At 35.8% G+C, this 26,045-nt stretch overlaps 1 protein-coding gene across 3 annotated transcripts in view; it reads right to left on the bottom strand.

The window, feature by feature from the left end:
* The window catches only part of FSD1L (fibronectin type III and SPRY domain containing 1 like), a 61,772-nt gene that overhangs the window by 8,952 nt on the left and 26,775 nt on the right, over positions 1–26,045 (bottom strand). For 2 of the 3 annotated variants that reach the window (XM_046645228.1, XM_046645244.1), the window contains exons 5-13: positions 24,387–24,409; positions 19,842–19,963; positions 15,244–15,453; positions 13,718–13,816; positions 9,491–9,617; positions 8,806–8,838; positions 5,746–5,846; positions 5,036–5,287; positions 1,899–1,987 (exon numbers count right to left, since the gene is read on the bottom strand). In XM_046645228.1, coding sequence (XP_046501184.1) covers positions 1,899–1,987; positions 5,036–5,287; positions 5,746–5,846; positions 8,806–8,838; positions 9,491–9,617; positions 13,718–13,816; positions 15,244–15,453; positions 19,842–19,963; positions 24,387–24,409 — 1,056 coding nt within the window. The remainder of the gene's footprint in view (positions 1–1,898; positions 1,988–5,035; positions 5,288–5,745; positions 5,847–8,805; positions 8,839–9,490; positions 9,618–13,717; positions 13,817–15,243; positions 15,454–19,841; positions 19,964–24,386; positions 24,410–26,045) is intronic. The other variant, XM_046645237.1, reaches the window with a different exon arrangement.

Raw genomic sequence — 26,045 nt, 5'->3', positions numbered from 1 at the left:
GTAGAGCACGTGAACTTAACCACTGCACCACCAAGGCCGGCCCCTAAAAGTACTGTATTTTAAACCCACATATACCGAGAATACTTTCTCCTCATAGTTGTGGGTGATGATGAAAGAATACACATACAAAACATGCCAGCAAGTCTAGGGGAAATCTACCATCCTGATTTGCAGAAGTAGCCTCCAGATTAAGGAATGATCTACCCAGAATAATGATGATCTTAATGGGATTACAGAACTCCCCACAGCAGCCTAACCTTACAGAGAAATGCAAAGTATCAAGTAGTTGGGAGAAGAAGTAACATTTGCTTAATAAAAAAATAAATTCAAAAGCCAAGTTTCATTTTATATGGAGAATCATGACTCTTTCTTATATAAATCAACCTGCAATTGAGTAGTCCTGAATAATATATGTGTGTATAGCACATGCACATTCAGCCTACCACACAAAGACAGTCATCTAGTATTTTACAAAGAGGACACTGCACTGCAGTGGAAAAGGGATGATCATCTTAAGAAATGGTCCAGGAATAAGCAGATATCCATATGGAATTAAAGAATGCATCTGGACCCTAACTTCATACTAAACATCTCAATTTTACATTGTTCTTGCATTGTAAATGTAGTCTATATCTAAAATGTACCAGGAAAAGCTTTTAGAAAAAAAACACAAGAATGTTTTCATGACCCTGGGGGTAAAGAAAGATTTCTTAAGCAGAACACAAAAAGTGCTAACCATAAATGAAAAAACTGATAAATTGAGCAGTATTAAAATTAACAACTTTTGTCCATCAAAAGACACCAATAAGAGAGAGAAAACGAAAACTGGAGTGGAGAAGATATTTGCCATACACATATCTGGCAAAGGACTCAGACTATGTAAAGAACTCTTAATCAATCAATAGGAAATAGGAAGAGAACCCAACAGAAATACAAATAAAAGACTTGAACAACCATTTCACAAAACAGTATACCCAAATAGTCAATAAATATTGGTGTTCAATTGGTGAACCAAAAAAGGTGTTCAATAGCACTAGTCACCAAAGAAATGCAAATGAAAACCACATGTAATATATCATAACCACTAGAAAGACTAAAATTTAAAAAAAGACAATACCAAGTGTGGATAAAGATATAAAGGGATTCAAACTGTCATACACTGCTCGTGGTAAATTAGTATACCAACAACTTTGGAAAACCCTACTACAGTGGATTACACACATACCATATGATCTAACAACCCCAATCCTAGTTATGTTCCCAATGGAAATAAATACATACATTTACCAAAAGACATGAACAAGAATATTCATAGCAGTTCTATTTGTAAATGTCCCCAAATGGAAACCATTCAAGTATACAACTAAATTAAAATGGGTAAATTATGATATAGTCATATAATGGACAACCATATGAGAACAAGTGAATTACCACCACGCAGAACAACATGGATAAATATCACACAGTGTTGAGCTGAAAAGATATTGTAGGATTCCATTTATTCAAAGTTGAAAAGGTGGCAAAATGAATTTATGGTAGTAAAACTCAAGATAGTAACCACTTTGGAGGAGGGCCATTAGGGTCTGGAAATTGGCACAAGGGAGCTTATGAGGCTGTGGTAATGGTCCATTTCTTGATCTAGATGCTGGTTACAAAAATGAGTGCAGTCCAATGAAGATTCATCAAACTGCATGCTTAGGATTTGCACACTTTTATGTATTAACATTTACTTCAATCAAATATACCAAAAATATACAACCACAGATTTAGGAGAGGTGAGCTGGAGAAAGGGAGAGGATTATGAAGAAAAAATAAGATATTCTGCTTCCTCAAATATACAGCATAGATTGTTCTCCTTAAAGTTGCCAAACCAAATAAAATATAAATTAGGTACTAACCATGAAACCAGGTAGTACTGGCTGAGTAAATTTTGTCTTAAAGGAATACAACAACTGTTTTGAGTTTGCATCATAGAAAGAAAGTAGACCTAAAAGGAAGGAAACAAAAAAAGCCTAATTTATTATACATAAAATTATAACATCTAATTAAGTCTAACATATAATCATGCATAAAAGTAATAGCTAAATGCATATTTTGGCATTCATTTTTTTGTTACAAATTTTAAGGACTGGGCTTAGTACTTCTCACTTGAAAATCAGTAGTGAACGTGCCTAAGAAAAAACCCTAATCTAGTTTTCTTTGGTTTTAAAGATCTCCATACTGCTTCCATATCTGGCACTATTCTACTTATTCAATATAAACTATTTCTTTATCATTATGTAGCAAATGGTTTCCTTAGCCCAGTAAAAACCAAGGCTATTTCTTCCTCATTTTTACTGTAACAAGCCTCTCTACCGAAATCCTATCACCATTTCAGGTTATTTTATTAACCCTTGTCTGCTAACTACTTGAAGCCGTACTCCTACTTCAGTCTCTGAAATCTCAGTATAGTGATCACCGCTTCAGCTTTGTTAATTTGTAAAATCCCCTCACAGTCTGTCTTTCAACATGATCGTGTAACTAAAATAACTCTGTCTTTCTGACCACATAACCGCCCACCCGATGGCCTCCCTACAACTGTTTTCACTTCTTGAAACTCCTCTCCCGTGGCTATTCCCTTGGTCTGTATCCTAATCCTGAGGATATCATTTTCTCCTATTCTAAATGTAGATGCTTGTCCAGGCTCTCTTTTCTCTCTACATGCTCCCTTAATAAATCAGCTGCCACCAAACAAAGAAGCAAAGAAAAGAAACTAACATTTATACCTACCATTAAAGCACCAGGTGCTTTCTATACATTACCTCAAAATATTAAGCAACCTATATATAGCCACAAAGTTAGTAAAGAGCAGAGCAGTAATGTCTGATTCTTCTGTGCAGTCTTGAGTAGCCACTCTGTGATGCTGTCTCTAATATTTAGCTTCAGCTCTACTTCTCTTCTGAGTTCTAGCACCAAATTTCTAAATATTTGCCAGACACGCCACATGGTTGTCCTGCTGGCATCTCATCTTTCCCCAGGACCCTCTCTGTTTCCTGTCCTGTTGATGACACTATCATCCTCTTGATTGCACTGGCTGGAACCCCAGAATCATCTTCAAGTCATCTATGTCTCTCCCTCCAATCCATATTTAGTGACAAAGTCCTATGAATTCTACTTTCACACCATCAAGTCCATTCTTCTTGATTCCCCACTACCCAGGCCCTTGTTACTACTAATCACTCAACAAACACTTATTAAGGGCTTATTATGTAAAAAGCATTTGCCAGGCAAAAAGGATATAATACTTAAAACAGACATGGTCTGGCCTACATTGCTTAAAGACTGCCTCCTGAAAAGTCTTACACTATCCTTGTTTGCAATTTCTTCCACGTTTAACCATCTACTCTCTAATATTTCTAAAAGTAGATTACCATCACATGACTATTGTTTTCTAAAATGTGTAGAAGCTCCCCTTCCTCAACTACTAAAAAAAGAATAGCTTATTACTTTTCAAAGCCCTCAGAATCTGATCCCACTCTACATTACAACTTCTCCGTCCTATACCCGATGCTCTGAGCTAACAATCACACTCTTCTCTACTGTCTTTGAGGAACCACGAAATAGGGAAAAGCAGACAGAAGATGATAAGCAAATGCTATCTTGGTAATTGAAAAAAAAAATTTGTGCCAATAAATTTATCATTTATTCTGAGGAAATTATCTGATTCAAAGTGAATAAGTAAAAAAGAATGCAGCAAAACTGACATGTTATCACTAAAAATAAATCAAGCCAAAATGAACATTTTTCCTTTTTTGTTTGAGTAACTAGGTTGACAGCTCATGGAATTATTTGGACACAATGTTACTTACAATGGCAAAATTTGGTTTTATTAGCTTTAAGTGTCAACTTGGAGAGAAGCATCTAGGGAATTACTTTCACTCCCTAGTTCAATAGTATGTCATCTTCTAAATTTTTATAAATATTTAGATGATGATACAGAAGATACTTTTCAAATACCCAATTCCAAAAGCTTCAATAAATTTTGCAAAAGATAAATATCAAGTTAATTTTTACATGATTTTAACAGGAGGCCAAATCTATTAAGATGAAACTTACAAATGTACTATTCTTCATTTGAGTTATAAACAATTAAAAACAACCCTAAACTGCCTAATATAAGAGGAAAAAGATAATGTGACAGAACTCTATGAACAAAGATCTAGTGGATTCCGTGGTTACAAGCTCAGTATAGGTCAACAGTGTTATTAAGTCATATAATGAGAAAATGTGCTGCTAAGTCACTGTCCTACAATGGTCAGAAGTTGTGGTCTACTTTGAGAACCAATCCTTAAGGAATACATTGACATAGTATACAACCACAGGAGATTATAAGGGTTTGGAAAAATTAAATTGTAAGGAACAGCTAACTGTACAGAGAATGTATAATCTTGGAAAAACAGGGCAAGAGAAGCAATGTTAGTAGTTTTTAAACAAATAAGGATTATCATGTAAATGTGGATTAGGGAACATAATTCTGTGTTTCTTCACGTGACAAAATTTAAGAGCAACAGTCTCAGAAGTTATTGGGAGACAAAGGGAGTCAATTTAAGAAAAACCTTCTAACCAAGTGCTATCCAACAATGAAACAGGCTGCCTTCTAAGACAATAAGCTTGACATAAAAAAAGTTCTTCAAGCACAGGAGTGGCAACTACCTGCAGAGATGATGTGATAAGGATTTTATACTGCGTGGCAGAGGGACTGAGTAATTTCTAAGGTGTACTCCAACTCTGCTCCACCACTCTTTACAGGTAATAAACAAAATCTTTCAGGCTTATTTAGTGCACTATATGAGTGCTTTTGTAGGGCTGCAGGCAGGCATCACACACCCTTCCAGTCAATTCTAGAGCTGAAATTATGTTTGTGATCGAATCTTAATAGGTCAAAACACCCTTACCACAATAGTAATGGAAATTCTGTATAGATATTACCAGTGAAAAGTACTGAAATACAAGCAACTATGATGAAATGACTTATGAGAAAAATCAGTAAACTTACCCCCATCAAAATCACAAAATACACCTATTCTTTCAGGAACGGTAACATCCAAGGCTTTGACTTTATTATTATGCTTTGCTGCAAATGTGTTTTGTAGCCAGTTGTTGACATGGATACACCAACTAGTATTTGTCTTTCCTAATTGGTCAAATTTCCCCAAAGTCTTGTATGCTACTCCTACACTGTAGGATTTACAATCCTTCTGGGCCTTGACCTCCCAATAATGCTGTCCGTTTTCAATAGCAGTGTCTCCTACAAAAGATCAGAAAGGTAAATTTGACGCTTACCTCTTCCTTATGAGTCACATAGATTTTTACCTCTCATCCCACAAAACTGCACAAAAAATTTGATTCACGAGAATAAACAAGTTAACACACAGACACTAAATGCAGAGTATCTGCTATAACTTTACTTGTATAGTACTAATTTTTCTGCATATAAAAGGCTTCAGAACTTTTCTTCCTTATTATTCCCTCCAGAGTTATACGTGTATGTGAAGCACTGTGTAAACTGAAGTAGAGTTTTAAACATATCAATAATAAGACAATTTGAAAATCCACCCAAGTAATTAGGCTTCAAGAGGGAACAACTTCAGCAAAGATTCACTCAGTACACAGGCAGCCACTCCAGGTCTAAGTGAGTGAAAGTGCACCAGTGTGACTGTGATGCCTCTAATCTGAGAAAATGAAGAACTACTACGTTTACCCTACCCAGCACCGTGTATGACTCCCCAGTAAAACGATCTCTGCTGCCTCTTACTGCTGGTGGCCTGGAGCCCACGGATGTCCGTTTAGGGGATGGCGTACCACTTCTATATAAACAGGGACAAAAAGAAAAACAAATACTCTATGTTGTCAATGTTTCATAAACTACAAATCAGGAACCTCTGAAAAGACTTCTAATTATGCTGCACAAATAGGACCATTTAATTTTATCTGAATTATTATTAGACACAGGTGTCAATTATAAATACTTAAATGCATAAAGTCATCAACAAAGCAGGCTGAAAACACAAAAATCATGCAGATTGAGCCAGGCTTATATAAAGGACACACAATTGAAATAAGAAACAATGCCAAAATGAGACAAAAAGGAAAAAAAACTGAGGAAAAAAAGAACTCAAGAAAGATAATGGATTATAGCTTACATTTCTTGCAGTTAAATTTAAATAAAAGCAAAGGCAAAAAAGTAGGCTTATTATAATCAAAACTAAATAATCTTTTTTACAAGCAGTATGTATTTTTGTTCTGGAACTTTTCTTCTTAAAAGGAGAAATAGCAACTGTCTGAATCCATGCACAGGATATCAAGTTTTATAAAGCATTTCTCCTACTACAATGGACAAGATCCAACCTGACCTCCCCTTCTATTAGATTAGGCCTTTTACTAACTCTCAAAGAGTCAAAATAGATCAAATCCCAAAAATATTTTTAAAATAACATTTTAATTATATTGAATCACTGTATTTAAAAAACAAAAAATTTACAACTTACCAGTAGTAAACAGAGAAAGGGAAAGCATGGAGAAAATAAAGAGAGACATAACTACTGAGAATGTCAGTTTAAATTTCAGAGAAAAGTTAAATAAAAGAGAACTCTTCCACTGCAGCATTCTAGACTTCCAACTCTAAGTATATTTTTGCAAGTACAACAGCTTTTGTCTTAAGTCTAACACGATCTACGTGTTTTACCAGCTTCCCAAATGATCTTCTTGCGACCCAATTCATCTTGTTCACTGATACCAGATAAACCTAACTGATCCTCCCACTTTAAAATCTTTAAGTAGTTCCTGACTGCCTGCAAACGACTTAGCTTGGCATTTCAGGTTCTTGATTTGGCCCCAATCTGCTTTTCTAGCCTTCTCACCCATGGAGAGCACTGTTCAGCTCAATGTACCTGCTGAAATGTTCCTTAAGCTCACACAATCTGCTTCAGTGCCTTTCCTCCTGTTGTTCCCTCTCACGGCAAGTCCAAATGCCACACGTTGTTCCACTTCCTTGAGAAGCAGCCTAAATAACGTTCCCTCAATAAAGGTCCCCCAGATCCTACCAGACTAAATAACTCGTCTGAGGAGCCCAGCTCCAGGCCAAAATCCTAAATGTGATCTTTGAGTCCCAACCACAGGCACTCATGAAGGCTTTACTGGCGGGCTTGGGGGCGCTGCCCTCCCCACAGGAGACCTGGTGCACAGCCAGTTCACTCTGGAGGGAGCTGCAGTCACCCCCACCAGGCCATGGTCCTATGCGTATCTGCACTCCTAGCTTAGACACCTCTATTCAGAGGCCCCCTTATGACAGGGGGGTCTGAAGCTGACTCTTTTCAGCTCACTCTGGGAGACCTCCTTAAAGGGGGCAGGGGTAGGGGGAGGAGTTTGAAGGTACTTTGCTCCACTCTGTCTCAATACTTTTCTAATCCTAACTTTTTCTTCCTCCTCATCTTCTTGGCCCTCAAGTCCACAAATCAATAGGAGGAGCCTTTTGTCTGGGGCTTCCTCAGCCATGAGACAACCCTCCAGAAATCCTCCATCTGCGATCTGCTGATTTACCTGACCCTCACCCAGAGCCATTCTGTCAGGAAGAATGGAACACTGGGTCAAACTCAATAAAAAACCAACAAACAAAAAATGGAAAACTGGGAAAGCTGGCACCCTTTTCTTTGTGGCTTTTTGCTTATAGTACCACAGTAAGTAAACAAAGGCTTGATTGTTACTTTCAGTTTGGTTCATTGTCCTAACTGACCACTTCAACACCTGGCAGCTCAGGACATTTTTCTTCCTCTAAATGCCTTTATTCACACTTACCATTACACATAATCTCTACCTTGTATTACTGTTATTTGTATATAGACATATATCTCATCTACATAAGTTAGGGGCAAACTTATTGAAGGCAGGGACAGTGTTTATCCCTATAAACCTCACACATCCAGTGACATCCTACAGTGAACAAATATTTACAGAAAGAATAAATGTGTCTAACATTCCAGAAAGAGCCTACATATAAAATACCCTTAAAAGGAGGGAAGGAGAAAGAGAAATACCGTGATCTGAAATGCTAAATACAAGCAGTCTAAAAATCTCCAAGTGATCAAACAAAACTTCATAGAATCTATTAAATCCAGCAACATTTTACAATTTATAATATGCTAACTATGAAATTACTTTCACCAACAATGAGCAAATAAACTAGAAAAAAAGAGAGGAAGATAATTTTGAAAAGAGAAAACATTCTGATTTCTGGTAAAGATATGTGGTATCTTCAAATTAGCACATTATTCCTCATGCAATTTGAATTGATTCATCTTTCTGGCACTGTTCTAATAATTTCAGTAATGACCTTCATTTTTTATCCTTGATGCTTTTGAAACTGCATGATTATTATAAAATATAGAACACTTCAAACTTGCCTTGTGTCAAATACAAATAAAAGCAAAGCTGTAACATTAGATATATTGAATACAGCACAACAAGAAAGATGCCAGGTATAAGTAAGTGCAGAGAAAAATAAGAAGAGGGAAAATAATTCAAGAAAGACTTTAAAGCAGAGCTTATTGTTTTGTTATCATATACAATAAAATCCAAATAATATGTAGCATACTATAATGCTGTAAATTCAAAACATAAGCTACCAATACAGACAGTCTACACAGAGCAATGTTTTAGCTTATGAAGGCTGCTGCAATGGCTTCTGCTTATTGGTTAAAAGAAAAATTAAAGTTATTCAGCCAAGCTAGATACACTAAGTCCTAGAACTAGACAGACAGAGATCATCACCTTGTATGCTTCTTCAGTGAAGTAACATGGCCACTGTCAGATAAAAATAGGTAACTGTTAAGAGACTGCTTTACAACTCAAATTTAACAGCTTACACTAAGATTAGATCAAAAGCCTGCTGAGGAAATCTTCTTTTATTCACTGTTGTAACTCACAGTGGTATTACCTTATTTCAGTTTGAGCAAAATTTTCCTCCATTAGAAACAGAGGCCCCCATACTTTGAGACTATCTAAATAAGTCTGACAACAACAAAAGGTCTAAGGCTGCCTCTTTAGTTCACAAGGTTGCTAATCAGGGGCAAGACACTGGGTTGTATATGCTACAAGTTGTCGTTCAATGCAGACCTTCAGATAAGACAGGTGATCTCTAAGTCTAAAATTCAGGAACTATACTAGCAACTTCTCTCTAAGCAGTTCAAGTTGCTGTAGATAAAACTTTAAAGAAATGGAATACTGAAATAAAAATGTATAAATAAGAAGAGGATCAGGAAATAAACTGAGAAAAAGTAATGAAAAATGTTAATAACAAATTCAAGTTTTGACACACAATGTTATATTCTTCCCTTTGGTGTTATTAATATATCACAAATCATATAGATATAGAGAATAAGAATCATAAGTTACTGTCATATAAGAATCACCGTACAAGCATTGTCATGATAACAGATTTAATGAACTAGCTTACCTGCCCTTGTTCTCTTTTCCTTTAACTTTTTCTTGACCTTTTCCTCCAGTAGGATCCCACTCTACACAGGTATCTTCAACTCTCAGGTTCAAATGGGATGATGAGTTATCCAAATTGAAGTTAAGCGCTATCCAAAAGAATATTTCAATTTTTAAAAAAATGTAGCATATCTCTACTTTTTGAAACATAACTATCATCATATTATTTTCCTTATTCAACTGATTCAACACTGGATACAGAGAATAATGTTCAAATTCCTAATCCTGGCATTTAAAGTCCCTAAAGGTAAGGCCATAATTTACTAATTCCTACAATATTTCCCATTATTCTTTTCTATATAGCCTATATACTGCACTAAATACAATGTACGTGCATGGCCACTGGTGTTTCTGCTATTCCTTCTACTGGAATCTCCATCACCACAAAATAAGCTCAATTTCCTGTTATTAGAATATCCGTTGATTACCAGTTGATTGTTATGACTAGGAAGAGGAGCTGGCAGAATGAAGGATGAGGAGAAAGTGATATGATGTAAAAAATTATAGAGCCTGGCACACACACATTTTCTCGGATGCTCTAATACTTAATTTCATATTTAAACTCTCACTAGTTTCAAATTAAGACAAGCACGGGGAAATGGGCTAGGATGGCAGAAGCAAGGGAACCGATCCAGATGATAGAGCTAGAGATGATTTACATGGCAAAGGGCAGAGGGGAGAAACGGCTACTTAAATGAAAACAAATTAAAAAAAAAACACAAACCCAAACTGCTTTTCAAATTATTTGGTATTTTGAGGAACTACCTGTACTATTCACAAGGCTTACTCAGAACGGGTAATTTATGAAATTAGTGTAACAAGGTATTATCTTCTCTCTTTGGAAATTGAGGGTAAATCATTAAAATGTACTGATTCACAGCTGAGTAATGCACAGCTCCTCCTATTTTAAAATGCAATTCCTAGAATTTGTGTCTTAAGCAAGGTATCATCTACTACATAGTTAGCAACTAATCTGCTTCTATTTCCCTCCAAAAAATTCAAATTTCTGGTAATTACTCATTGAAGAAATATTCCTTTACAATACCCCATTTCACTTAAGGATACATCACCAAACAACAAAATATTCACATAGAAAGCATAACAGTTACTAGTGCATCAAGAATCCTTTTATCTTCTACTGTTCTGTAAAGAGTGCTTTAATTTCAACTATGCATCTGACCCATTGTTCATTCCCTTTACTTATAAAACAACATTCTCAATACAAATCTACTGACCATAACTGCTTCTACTAAGTGTCATACTATGCAAATAAGTTAATAGCTTTCAAAATCTGCATGTTAACAGAAATGAACTTACAGAAAGCAGAAATAATACAGCTTTCCGGTAAAAATGGAAATAGAATTCCTTAATAGGTAGGTTACTGAAAAGTTAGGACTAAGCAAAATTGAGACCCTGTTCTACCAAGAATGAGCTGCCTTAAAAAAACAGGGTTAACCTCTATATTAGCTATTAGGTAATACATGTGAGGGTATCTACGTTTTTGAGAGAGAGAAAAAGTGGATATAACTCTAAAGTGCCATCAATTCGCAGTTGCTTGTTAAAATTCTAAGGCTGTTTTCTTTAAGAAAAATAAAAGGAAAGAAAAAAATCCTAAGGCTTCTCCCTAATGTATGATATGATGGAGAGACGGGTGGCGTCAAGGCTGGCAAGAAAAGGTATCACCACCAAGCCGCCTGAGACCAGACTTATCAAACACCACAGCACCCAAACAGAAAGGCATGGGTTTCAATCGCAGGGTAATCTTTTATCCCTCTCCTTTTTTTTTTTTTTAGATACTATCCTTTTAGGAGACCTCAACTAAGTCACAGAGCCTAAGGTAACAGGGATAATACTGAATAGTTAAAAAAAAAAAAAAAAGCTGGTCTCAAAAGTGAGGTCTCAAATGTTAGTCCCATCTCTCATATAAGCCCTGTAGTATAGCTACCTATTAGTTTCCATATCTTTAAAAGGCTGTGAAAACGAAGTACAAAAAAATCAGAGCGCAGATATGTTTCATGTGTTTAATTTGTGTTGGTGGTGGCTTTCTTGGTATTGCAAAATTATATCATAGCCACTGGCTTTTGAGGCTAGAGAGTAATTTGTGAGTAATATCATTTCATTTACCTTTACAAGGAAGTAAAGGATAATACATTTCAAAAATTCTGGACATAAGAATTTCTATTACTCATCACTTTTGACAATTCCAATGACAGAAGAAATAGTTCTACATACACTGGAGAGTCAGAAATTAACAATGTTCACCATTTTCCACTCAAGCACCATAAGTGGCAGGATATGAAATTTTGGTAGGCCTCAATTATTTAATCTCCATCGCTCTCCCTTTCCATCCAGTTCTTTGTTCATATACTTATTTCTATTGGTTGGTCAAAAATGGCTGCAGCAAGCCAAAAAAATCAGTAATAAATTGTTCAGTGTGTCAATTTTTTTAAATCTGGACTTTTCCTCTGGAGCTCTTGCTGTCATTAGTAGCCACTCCAATGGGATGGAATAACCTTAGAAAATCTGTTACCCACAGCCACTTAAGAGACAAATTTTACTCTGTGTCTCCCTGAGCGTCAGAATCACTGCTCAGCGGGCCTCAGAGTCGAGTTTCAGTCTATCTTCACCCCAGGGGATTTGTTCCACAGTGAGAAATGCTCGAAAGGACTAAAATCGACTTAGTCTTTTACTATAAATACTAAGACCAAGAACTGGACTAGGAAGATCCAGACACTGCTAACAGGAGCAGCCAGCCCAGCTCCAGGGAAACTACAAGCCAGCTGTTCATTTTTCTGAATCTATGGAATCTGCACAGAAATGTACAATTCACCACATTTAGGTCCAAGTTTGGTCACTAATTATAAAGGGTAAATTAGAAGGAACAAAAGAAATAAAAAGATATGATACTCCTGAAGGAGAATAATAATAATGATACAGTTTTACCTGACAAGGGCTAAAACAGTTCAAGTTATGTAGAAAAGATTGTCTGTCTGTAAATATGATTATACTTTGAAATGGTAAAAATCTCTAAGGAAACCACAGTAATGTCTCAGTTTGATAACAAGTAATTCAAAGTAATTGCATTTTCTGCCTGACTGAGTTCTCAAATAAAAACATTTGCTAATCCAAACAAATTACTTCAACTTAGTTTTGTTTTGTTTTTTTTTTACCTTTGTGATACAAACATATTTTCTGATTTTGTCTTGTCAATAACTTATGGGCCTCATATTTTGTTTTATTCTGATACGATATTTTTATGTCATCCTCCAGATCATATCAAGCTTCTGGCATGCAAACCTATTCAAATACTACATGAACTAGAGGTCAGTGGGACACTGTGAGGTCCAAGTACCTAAAACAATGGGTAGAATCTGACTCTGGAAGTAAACCCAGTCAATTACCATTTCACAACTGGAAAGATCTCTAACATCATGGCCTTCAAATTGATAAATATCTGAAAAATACTCTGTGTTAAAATATCTTATTCTAGGGAGTTTTAACTAATTCCAAATTGCTCTCAGGAACTAGAAATACCCAGGCTCCAGGCCCACAATAAGAGCTGGCACAGAACTGGGAAATATATGCTTATTCACACCTTTCCAAGCTAATCCTGGGGATTGCAAGCAAGTCATTTCACATATTTGAATTTCACTTTCCACTGCAAAATCAATAATATCTATTCTACTGATCTCTCAAGATAGCTTTAATAATCAAATGAAGAACTGTCATAGTGCTTTGCAAACATTAATAAGCTATACAAATGTTAATTTCTACAATAAGATTTAAGAAAACAGAGAGGACTTCAACTAAACTGAAAAGGTATTTCCCCATCATGGAGTCACAATCCATTCCCTGGGAAAACTCTGGGCAAACCTCAGTGACACTTATGTATTTAAACCAGACTGAAATTTGTAAACTAAGCACCCACCAGAGAATATAACACCATCACCTCAATCTATTTTACCCATCTGATTATCATGATAAAGAAAAGACTAATGAAAACCAGTACTGTAGTCCTAATTTCCCCAACTATTTAAAATTCCTACTGCTGGGAATTCCGTGTTGTGTGTGTGTGTGTACGCGTGTGTGTAAGGAATGCAACCACACAGGAAATGCTTTCTGTCACAAAGTCTTGAATAACTTCAGATGTTAACTCGTTTTATGCTGTTTAAACAGCTATTGATTTTACCTTTGGTCTCTAGAGTCACAGGATCAGAATACTCTCCAGCCACAGCCTTGTTACAAGCTCGCACTCTGAAATTCATATATTTCGAATCAAACTTTAAGCCTGAAAAAATGAAAATGGTTTTCAGATATGAAAAGTAAAGAAATCTCCAAAAGTGTGAGTATGAACCTTCAAACAGACATTTTTCCCTCCTTGGAACTATCTCTTTACTCAGGAAGAGTACAAATCTATGTTAGAAGGGTGATAATGCCCGAAATAAAAGGTATAATGATTTATCTATTATTTTCTTCAAAAGAAATAAACTATACAGTTTATCAATGGGTTTTTTAAAACCTAGTGATAAAAAGGTACTCTCAAGCATCATTAAAAGTAATGTTTCATTCGAGGATAGACGCTACAATTTAAAATAACATATTCAATTTTTGGAGAGCAGACAGGTAAAGAATTTTTATATTAATGAAACATTGTCTTTTATGTGAAATATGAATTTAAAGAGAAAGTGAAGCATAATGATTAACAGCAAAACTTTGAAATTAGTCAGGTCTAGATTAAAATCTCAGTCCAAAAATTACTACGGAACCTTCAACAACTTGATGAGGCCACAGTTCTGTATCTATAAAATAGACATGATAAAACCAACCTCATAATTGTACAGAGTAAATGAGATGTATTTTACTGATTAAATGAGATGTACTATGTAACACACTTCAGCCTAGCTCCTGACAAACTGTTAAGTGCTCAATAATGGTAATGTTACTGCTCATGCATAACAAGCATTGAACAACTCAGGCAATATTCAGCCATTTCAAATATCCCAAGTCCCCTATATATGGAGGTATCTTTTTAAAGACTTTCAAAAGGCCAACACACAAATTTCTAACACCAAGTCACAGCTCTACTTTAGGTATTTCCATGAAAGTATCACAAAAGGGCAAAGGCAACACTATTTACAGTATCACCTAAATGTAGTGTGTGCATCTAAAAAGATGACAACTTTTTATTGTTAGAAAATCAAGGTAAAAATTAAATGTTAGGGGCCAGCCCCGTGGCTGAGTGGTTAAGTTCATGTGCTCTGCTTCAGCAGCCCAGGGTTTTGCCAGTTCGAATCCTGGGCACTGACATGGCACCGCTCATCGAGCCATGCTGAGGTGGCATCCCACATGCCGTAACTGGAAGGACCCACAACTAGAAATACACAACTATGTACCTATGTATCAGGGTGCTTTGGGGAGAAAAAGGAAAGATAAAATCTTTAAAAAAAATTAAATGTAACTCTGAAATATTGTTTCCAGAACATCCCTTCACATGTGCTTTACATACATGGTTTTGCCAGGCAGGTGGCAAATATCCAGAAGTAATTAAAATGAAGGTTTTCTTGATATTTTAAGAGAAATTCACCTCTATAATAAACATATAAAAAGTCAGCTTGGCAAAGAAACTTAATAACTTTATCTTTTAAAGTAATTCAAATATTTTTCACAATTACACTTATTTTCTGAGAATGAGATGGATGAATGCAGTCATTTTACCTGATAGCGTATATTCAGTACCCTTAATATTATCAATGATCTCCCAGCATCGCTCATCCTTTACGCGTGGAAGTCCATCAAAATTAGTTTTCCTATATTCCAGTATAAAATGGTCAATCTTGTTATCTTCTTCTGGCATTCTCCAAGCTACCGTGACAGAGTTGTCAGCCACCAGACACTCGACTGGATCTATCTCTGGAGCTTTGGGGACTGAAGGGAAAAGAAAAGGCTCATTTCTCATTTACTATAGCACCAATCCAATATTTATGTTTGTCATTCAAACCATGCTTTTTCATGTTGCTTTTGAACTGTTCAGTTGAGTCAGGCTAAGAGAAGGGATACCCTATAAAGGCAACAAACTATTTTTCAAAGCTCCGTTTAAAAATTCACGTTTCAAAGTTTTTTCATAGACTCATATTTCAAGGTTGTTACAATCCTAGCTAGCAAAAAGCAAAGGAAACATGCTAAGGATAAAGGATCAAGAATAACTTGTTACTTCTCAACACATACTTTTCATCTGCTATTTCAAACATCTGTAGAACATAAATCACTATTGACAAAACACATTAACGGTTTGAATCTAGTGATTAAAATAATTCAAGATATCTCCAATGTATTTTTTTAAGTCTTGTTTATAAAAGAATTGTAATTTCTCAGCACTAAATAAAAATGTCCCAAACCCCAAAAAATACTTAAGGGTTTTTAAATGTTTCTCCAAACAGTTCTATGATTCATTAAAATAAACTTGGGTGAACGAGCCACAATTAACATGTATAAACATTAATCAATTTCATCTCCATAAACAAGATTTTCCATAGCTCCTCAACACTAACCTATGTTCCATTAACATAACAAAAGGTTAACTGGAGAACATGGTCCTCCAAAGACAGATGTGTCTGAAATATGAAACTGTACAGGTATTGTATCTAGACATTTTGTTGCTAAAAAAAAAGTTTTAAAATATTTACTCCAAGTATGCAAGCTTGGTGCCACATTCTAAATCAATTAATGTAACATCATATCGGTGGAAGAAAAATCAGATGATCATATGAATAGATGGAGAAAAAAATATCTCACAAAATCCAACACCAATTCATGACAAAAACTCTCAGCAAACTAGGAATAGAAGGGAGCGTTACTTGATAAAGAATATCTACAAAAAACCTACAGTTATCATCGTACTTAATGTTGAGAAACTAGATAGGCTTCCCCTAAGACAAGGATGTCCCCTCTCACCACTCTGGAAGTTCTAGCTAAATGAAACAAGACAAGAAAAGGAAATAAAATGTATACAGATTAGGAAGGAAGAAACAGAACCGTCTTTGTTCACTGATGACACACTATCTATGTAGAAAATCCCGAAGAATCAACAAAAGAATTCCTAGAACTAAGAAGCAATTATATCAAGGCTGCAGAATACAAGGGATGAACAGGCAGAGTACAGGGAATTTCAGGGCAGTGAAACTATTCTGTATGACATAACGGTAGATACATGACATTATACATTTGTCAAAACCCATAGAACTGGATAACACAGAGTGCACCCTCATGTAAACTATGGACTTTAGTTAATAATAATGTATCATTATTAGCTCATCAACTACAACAAATGTATCACACTAACACAAGATGTTAATTATAGGCAAACTGTATGTGGGGGAGGCAGGGGTATGTGGTAACTCTCTGTATTATCTGAGCAATTTTCCATAAACCTAAACCTGTTCTAAAAAGCAAAGTATTAGTTGAAAAAAAAAACTACAACAATAATAACAAAGGAATTACACACAAAAGCTAAAGTGCAAAGCAATGTGAAACCTAACAAATAATAAAGTAAACCAAATGTCTTAGATACAATAATCAAGACTAAGATGAAAGGAATTTGATATCAGGTTTAAATCTTCAAGCCTAACTAGTAAGAAAGGGAAGCAGGGAGAGAGGTAGGACAGTTGATCTCTATTAACTATAGACTCCAAAGTTCAACTCTTGTATGTGCGTTATTTTACAATAAATACTTACAATCTGATATATCTTATTAGTTAGACAGAACCAAAGAAGTATATATCATTTGTCATTATGGTTAATTTCCTTCATCTATCTTGTAGGGTTTTCGTCCCTATAATACATGACATGTCTATCTCTATGAGTGGAACATAAGCAATACAGGTACTATTCATTGCCAAGAGAACAGACCACAGGCATTAATGAATTTAATATGCTCTGCATTGCCTACATGTGAGGAAAGGTAAAGGCCTTTGGCATCTAGTAATTGTATAATTTTACCGAGTCAAAAACCTGCACTGAAAGTCCCAAGAGGCTGGTATAAAGAGAGAGTCACTTAATTTGTTAATGGTTCTGGCTAACTACCTACATCTCAATGTACTGCAAATAGATTCTTCTTTCTTGTGAATAATGGCCCCCAAAGAAAGCAAACTGCTAACGGGGTAACTGAGGTAAACATGAAAAAGAATCCAAGAAAACGGTGATACTCGGGAGGGAAAAAGAAAATTTAGATAATTGAAGAGTGATAGGTCAAATTAAGGTTGACTTGGATTTAGTATGTGGGAAGTTCACCCAAGATTCTGTACAGAAGTAAGAGAAGAGTTCATCAAACGAGGAATAAAACTTAAGGGGAAGATGAAAGGTGGTAAACTTGTAAACTTATAAAATCATTACTTAGGCAATGCAAAACTCTCTCTGGAAATGATAATGGAAAGCAATTCACAGCAATTTCCATAAAGCAACAGTTAACTAGCAATAGTGTGGAAATTGGTCCGAGAATTTTACTAAGGTTTTCTCTGCACATGAACGTAAAAGGACAAGTGGCATCAACATTGCCACAAACATGTTTCTCTTCTCAACTGTGGAAGCTCAGAAAGGAGAAGGATATAAACTCTCAGTTTCAGTGTATAAAAAATGGCTTAGAGTAGAAGAAAATGACTTGTAATTATTATCATCCATCATCATCATTTCCATTTTTCAGACTCTGCTAAGTTCACATCTCATGTTACTATACATAATGCGGTATAGAGTTGAGTTTTGTGGTGTTTATGGAATGAATTATTGAGGAATGAAGGTATTCGGGTTTTTTTTAGTTAATCTGATTGCATCTTATAGAAAATGTTATGTTACAGCAGAATACAAAAAGTTAGTGATATGAATTCATCTTTCATAAATTTTAACAAACTACTATACTTTTTCTTTGGGATGAAACTCCTCCACAAAAGGATTTCTTGTTTTTCATTGTACCTCATTCCTTCAGACTGTCTCAACAGTTTGCCAAAAGTAGAAATCCTAACTGTGCATGCAATCTACTGACTGTACAGTAGGCATGGCCTTGATCTGCTACGCCATCATTAAAAACCCAAAGGAAGGAAAGCAATAGTGAGAAGATTGCTTTTTCAGTAATTTATTTATAAAAAAACACTCGTGTATATTCATCATCCACCACTCCTGATTCTCCTTCTGAATTCAGAAGTAGTATTAATAAAAATATAATGGTTAGTAATTCTGAAAGACCAATTTACAGGGAGAGATCCACTGACAAGTACACTTTCTTCCTCCACAACTATGGTTCCTTCTCTCATCTTTTCCTTTTATAAACTCCTCTAGAACTTCTGATCTGTACCACACAAGTTAACACTTCACTTACACTACTCTTACTAGTTCCATTATAATGTCATGATTACTAACCTTGTATTTCCAATCATATTTTAAAGACCTTGACCAAATATTCAAAGAAAACAATGGCTTCATCTGATGAACACTCTCTATTCAAAAACAGCTCACTTCCAAAAAATAAAGCCAGTTCTAAAAAAGCACCTCTAAGTAAAATATGTCACTTTCAAGAGATTTCCTCATGCCCCAAATCACCATGTCCAAACTGTTTTAGCTATCAACTAACAACATTACTTCATGCTAGCTAAAAGGAGAATACTACTCAAAAGGTCCTTAATTGGCTCTTTCACATGTGGACAATAATTTGGGATTCAATTTTAAATGGTTTTGGCTGCTGGAATATCCTTATGTTAATACTCTAATAAACCAACGTTAACATATTATTACTGGAAATAAAATTCCAACTGAGCCAACAACCACCACAACAATAATGGTAATGAGGGCAGCTAACACTCATTGAGTGTTAACTATGTGACAGGTACTCTTTCAGGTGCTTCAGAGGTTTCAGTTCATTTAATCCCTATAAAAACGCTAGAAAGATAACATCACATTTTAAAGATGAAGACAATGAGGCAAAGTTTAAATGACTTGTTCAGGGTTACATGGCAAATAAGTGGCAGCCAGAATTCAAATCTAAGAAGTCTGGTCCCAAAACCCAGTGTTTTCCATCATGGTATGCTGCTTCTCTCTGCCAAACCAGCAATAAAAGATATCTCTTGATGGGATTCTTAAAATGGAATTTTTATTACCAGTAAAATAATTCTCTAAAAATAAAGACTAGCAAATTTAATTATTCTTAGCTGAATGAAGAAAAAAATTACACTGTACTTCTTTAATATTTACATTCCAATGTTCATTACAGAAAAATCTTGCAGAAAAAAAACGTTCTTATACAGAACCTTACATGTAATATATGCACTTACCTGGCAAAAACTTCAAAGTTTGCAGCATCTGTCTTTCCTGAGAAAAATCCACCATTAAATGAGTCATGTTGTCACTGACCTTTGGTTTCAAAGAAAGGCGAAAGGCTGAAGCCATTGTTACTCTACGGCAAACACAAACATACTTATAAAAATAAAAGAGTGGCAGGTATCATCATATTTAACATGAAAAGATAGACATTATTTCACTCTAGTGATTTCAGAAACTATAACAAAGGTAACAAAACTAAATAGAAATTTGCTCTTAAGAGTCTTTTGAAAATTAATTAAATAAAAAATGTGTAATATTTTTAAAGACATTTAAGATAATTTTAAGAAACTTTCCTCCAGCCAGTTCCATAAAGTTGCATACAAATACAAATATCAGAAGAGACAAGCATCCAGTATAAATCATCTTTAACAGACCCAGGAGTCATGTGAATCTCTGTATACTCAGTCTCACTGACTTCCTGATGCCAGCCTCACTCCTTTTCACATGCCAAACAATGAACTGGACACACACCCTGATCCCAACGTCTCCCGAGTAGTCACAGCTACTCCATGTAGCCTCAAGTAAGAGGAGAGGTACACGGACCACGTATTCTATAGCTTGGTAGCTGCTAAAGACAGGCCACGGATGAGAAAGGAGAGAAGTGAAATCATGATCCTGAACACCATGCTAGCAGGTGTCACTCTGATGTGTCAACATCAGCTACATCGAAGGATATGAGGAGAAACAGCCCTGTGAAACCATATCCATGGGAATAATAAGAATTCAATAAACATGCAATAGATGAATGTGGCATAAAAAACAAAGAAAGAAGTCATACCAGACCTCATTTTACCCAAAGTACGGGGAACCTGTTCTGTCAAATAAAACTAGAGATTAAAAGAAATTTTCACATTCTCTTCACCTTTTATCTCAAATTTCAATTTTTTATATTACAGTAAATTTCCACAAGTATCACAAAGTAAGTCCCCTTATTATCTTTGGTCAAAGAATGATACAAAAGTACTATTCCTGAGTGTTGTGCTTCTAACACACAAGTTGGGAGAGGAAGTGAATAGAGTGGAGGAACAAAGGGAATACCAGGCCTCGTGAGTCAGACCTGCCAAACCTCCCCTAGAGATCAATGGGATGACAGATAGCGAATTTGGTGCTGTATGCAGTTACCTGGGGATGAAAAATGCCAAACTGGTGCTGTATTCAGTTATTTTATTTCATTTTAAAACTAGGAAAATAATCACTTTAACGGTAGTAACAATGAGTCAACAACAGCCCAACTATTTATCAAGCAGAAAGTGCTCCACTGAAGCATAATTTACGAGGACGGGATCTCACACTTATCGAAGCGAGCATACCCCCGAGTATCTGACACACACTACTCTAACCTGTCAGGTCTCAACACTAAAATTTCAGATTGTATCAATAAGAAGTTAGGAACTTCTTAGTTACCAGGCTTACATGCTTTGTTCCTTACAGCCCCAATTATCTTCTGATTTGAAGACTTCCAAAAGAGCTATATTCAGGCCGGTTTTTAGTACATGCCCACCGAATCAATGAATGGGTTTGAACCTATCTGGCTGCTTCTAAACCTATTTAAATGTTTGTTGAGAACTGGTGAGAAAAAGTATCTGAAAGTATTTTAGGGAACTGAAATCTGAAACTTTGTACAACTTCATATAATCACTATGGCCTCAAAGAAAAAGAATGTCTTCCAAAAATGCATTAGAAAGGTCTACCAAAGCTTTTTTTAAAAGCAAGAATAATGACCTTTATTGTTTAGTCAATGAAAATTGCAAAGTCCATAAATCAAGTAAGATGTACAACAATGCTATAATCTTTCAAAAGACTGAACTTTTTATTTTTAATGAATATATATATATATATATTTTTTTTTTTTTGAGGAAGATTAGCCCTGAGCTAACTGCTGCCAATCCTCCTCTTTTTCCTGAGGAAGGCTGGCCCTGAGCTAACATCTGTGCCCACCTTCCCCTATTTTATATGTGGGACGCCTACCACAGCATGGCATGCCAAGCAGTGCCATGTCCGCACCTGGGATCCGAACCAGCGAACCCCGGACTGCCGACACGGAATGGGCGCACTTAACCGGTGCACCACCAGGCCGGCCCCTAAACTGAATATATTTAGACAATTGTGCCTAAAAACCCAAACTAATATCTAAAATCCATAGATAATTCTCTACATTACAGTATCCATGTGGTTAGGAATGTTTTCATTTACCTTGACTTTCTTGGCTTATTTCTAACAGTACAAGTTGAATACAAGGATCCCTTCTACCTCCTAGTTTTACTTTTGCAAAAAGAAAATAACTGCAAAACATATGGATGAACACTTTCAATTTCCTCAAACTACCTACCTAATTAACTTGACTCTCCCTTTCATGACGCCTTTCTTTCAAGAACCAATAATTCCCACAACATACCTCAACTAACCATCTTCCAACATTACTCAGCACCCAGGGAGGTATATCAGTGATTCGTAAAGTTCTAGAGATCTGCTATGTATTATCTTCTCATTTCTGTCTTTAGTTTTTCCTTTCACTCCCTCTGTTCCTCCTCTCTAACTTCTACCACAGCAAGCAATAAATACTGAGTTCTCACAGGTACTTTCATTTTTACATATGTGATTTCCTGCTCAGCTACGTTATATACTCTTCCTTAAAATACCATTTCTGCCCTCAACTAAGGGAATAATCCTTTCTTCCTTTAGAGAAAATAATTATATTATTATGACTGTATGTTTAAATTATTTTCGTATTATAGATGGAGATGATGAAATTCTAGAAGCTTGCTTCCTGGGAGAGCACCAAAAACCACATCAGAAAAACCTGGACATCATGAAGCTAAAAATCAAGCCAAGACCCAGATATGTTCCTTAGGCAGGGGGTAAAAATTTTGTGAGAAGCCAAAAAAATTACATGCTTTGAAAAACAAACAAAAACAAAAACAGAGTTTGCCCCGAGAAAAAAGGAACCCTGACTTCTGATCACCTGGATACTGATGAAATCAACCCAAGAGGCTGGCTTAGAAGAAGAGGTAAAGAAGTCAAGCTTCATGGAAGAATACATTCAGTCATAAAACTGATCATAATGTCAAGTTCTGATAAAAAAAATCTGGACAAAGAGAAGAAGGTCAGGGGTGAGGACAGGATTCTGGAAAGCACAGAATCAGACAGATCCCTAGGAGAGGAACGAGAGAAGACTTTGCAAGGTCTCTCGCAAAGGCTTTGGACAGCCCAAAGTCTCATTAGGAAGTGACTTCTAATTGATACCATCAGGGACCAGAGCAGGACTCAGGGGACTGGTGGCTAAATAGAATAATCTAGCCAGGGTGGAAGATGGATTACTCATGGCGAATTTCAGCAGACACAAACTCAACTCTGCCTTACCCAAAAAACTGACCTACCCAGCAGCCATTCCTCATACAGCCTATACTTTTCCCCTTCAAGCCCTCATGCCCTCCTTCCTACCTCCAGGATTTTATAAGAATTATCCATGTCTTTAACCACTCCCCAACATAAAATACACAAAAAATATAAAAATTAATGTTTGTGCTAGGAAGCTGTAATGGCCACATGAATCTTGCCTTTAGTCAAATAAAAGCCTATGAGAGGAACACAGAACTGAAGTCTTCAGCCAAGATTAACAAAAGAGACACTGGTTTTCACATAATCCATAATGAGTAATTCTGTGAATTATCTAATGAAGAATAATTTAATCTAGGAATCAGAGTGGTGCTTTGAAGAGCTGTGCCTGTCAGAGAAACTCATAATCCTCAAATGAAGAAACCTTAAGTAATAATATTATAATTGATGCTCAGTGACTAGCCAGGCAGATCAAAACCATCCTTTCTGTGGTCACCCCATCAAAAATTGCCAGCTGCTCTTTTAGCCCTTTGGTGTATTCATTACAGCATGAATTCCCTTTCTTAATCCTGGCTCCACCAATGAGAAAGATCTTTTAAGCCAAAGTCTTTCATCATTTTCTTTAATTTTCTCTTCCCATAGACTAGATGATAGTGGCATTAGAAATAGAAAGAGATGGCACCAGGAACAGGATGGAATGAGAACACAAAGGTGTTAAACAGAAGAGCAGTGAAGTCGGCGAGCTTCAGCTCTTGAGGACTATTTAAAGTGCTGTGAGGTCTCAGAAAATAAGACATGCTAATATAATTTAAGAACAACCAAAAATGCATTCCAGGAATATATATTCTTTGTTTTTCTAAATGGTTCCCCATCCATTAGCATAGCTAATTAAGAACTGTACTAAAACTAACTATATTATACCAGAAATGAAATTCTTTTGGAAGTACGTAATTGTCCACAACTATGTTTTTAAAAAATCTTGCTGATATATTGTTTAGTCCAGAAAATATGCAGAAGACATTTTCTTTTCTTTTTTTTTTTGTACTGGCCACTAAGTATTTTTATTTTAACCAATGAGATTCTAATAATAAACTGTTCTTGAATTTCATTTCTGACTTCAATATCAATACTAAAAGAAAAATGTAGGTTTTATACCATACCTATCCTTGATCTGTCTGGCAGCCTTGGAGCAAATCAGGGAGAAGAGAAAGAAGGCAGTTAGTGCTTTTCATGCAAGTTTCAATGGCAGTGACATGCAAGAAAAGTTAGGACATAAACCCCGGAACAGATTAGTTCATATTCACCAAAACATAAATTACAGGAAATCTGTACAGTTGGCATCAGCTTGCATAATGTGATGTCAGAACTATAGTAGAAAATCCAGACCCCATGAATATTACCTTAAAAGGAGGAAAATTTAACACTCCAAACTAACTCCAGATGACTATAAATGTTTTTTCTTACCTTAAGATTATCAAAACACACCTCCACTTTCATTCAGTCTGACACTCTTCAGCTAGAGCAATCAATCACCTTCATGGGGCACACATTTTTACGCATCCTGATGGTTTTCTTAGACATTTTAAATCTGCTCTCCAATTTTTCTGCAGAGTGCTCTTCCACCACTTCACAGTGACTGTCTCAAGTTTTCTCTATCGGCCTTCACTGGGCAAGGACTCTGGATTTTGAGAGCTTGCCTGCTAACATAGAACACTAGGCTGCGCTTCTACAACCCTTTACCCCAAAAGAATGAAGTTGTAATGGCAAAACTTCTAGTAATGGGGTCTTTCCCTCAGATGACTCCACTGACGCTGCCAACTTAAACCTACTTTACATAAAATATCTTTTTTTTTTTTTGGAGAAAGCTAGCACAAGTTCAGAGAGGCGGGCACAGCTATTACTTGGTGCTGTACAGTCACTAAAAAATACACACAAAAACTGCTGGCTCCTTAACATTTACAATATATCCAAAAAAAGCTTTTTTCCCACACTGACCTGCATAATTAATGATACCTGCAATGTGGACCATGACTGTTTGCTCAACATCCTATCCCCAGTGTCTAGCAGAAAGTGTGGCACATATTGATACAATAATTATTAAATTTAACTGAACATTAGTTAGGTGTATATAGCAATGCTTCTGTTACCTCTCTTCTTGAGTTCTAATATTGTTCTTACTTGGTATTGGTTATTTTTATACTCATCCTAAAATAATTTTGTCTGAGGATCTTTCTACACAAAAGAAGAGAATTGTGATTTAAGAGATCAGGATATTAAACAGTTCCAGCACTACCATAATCAATTCTGTGACCTTATATACTAAATCATCCTATTTCTGTAATAAGAGATTTTGGTCCTTAATGTTTCTAAAGATCCTTTCCAAGCTCCACATTCTACAGCAAACAACACAATTCTGTGGCATCTATAATATGTACCTTGAGTCATGACACTCCTTTGTTAATAGGGATAACAAATGTTAAGAAAGTCAAATACATTGCATCTACGTTAATTCCACTTACTGAGTCATGAGGAGGACTCAGCAAATGCTTAGATTTTTAGGTTATGATACTGCGTATCATCGGAAAGCCTTCAAGAAGTTTCGTCATATTACTTTGCTCAACATCACTATTTTCTATTTCAATTTCAATCACTATTTCTATTTCAATCTTCTACTGAAATCCTGTTTGCCAACATTTATATCAGAGACGGCTCCTTTCACTTTCTCTCTCATTCCCTTCCTCTATCTCTAAATCAATTCTTTTTAAAATAAATCTTACAGTTCTGATCCTTTATTTTGTCAGCTATAGGAAATTTGTCAG

Source organism: Equus quagga, chromosome 1 (genome assembly GCF_021613505.1).
Source record: "Equus quagga isolate Etosha38 chromosome 1, UCLA_HA_Equagga_1.0, whole genome shotgun sequence".
Classification (NCBI taxonomy): Eukaryota; Metazoa; Chordata; class Mammalia; order Perissodactyla; family Equidae; genus Equus; species Equus quagga.
Note: the sequence above shows the minus strand (reverse complement) of the source record. Positions and strands in the feature narration are given on the sequence as shown.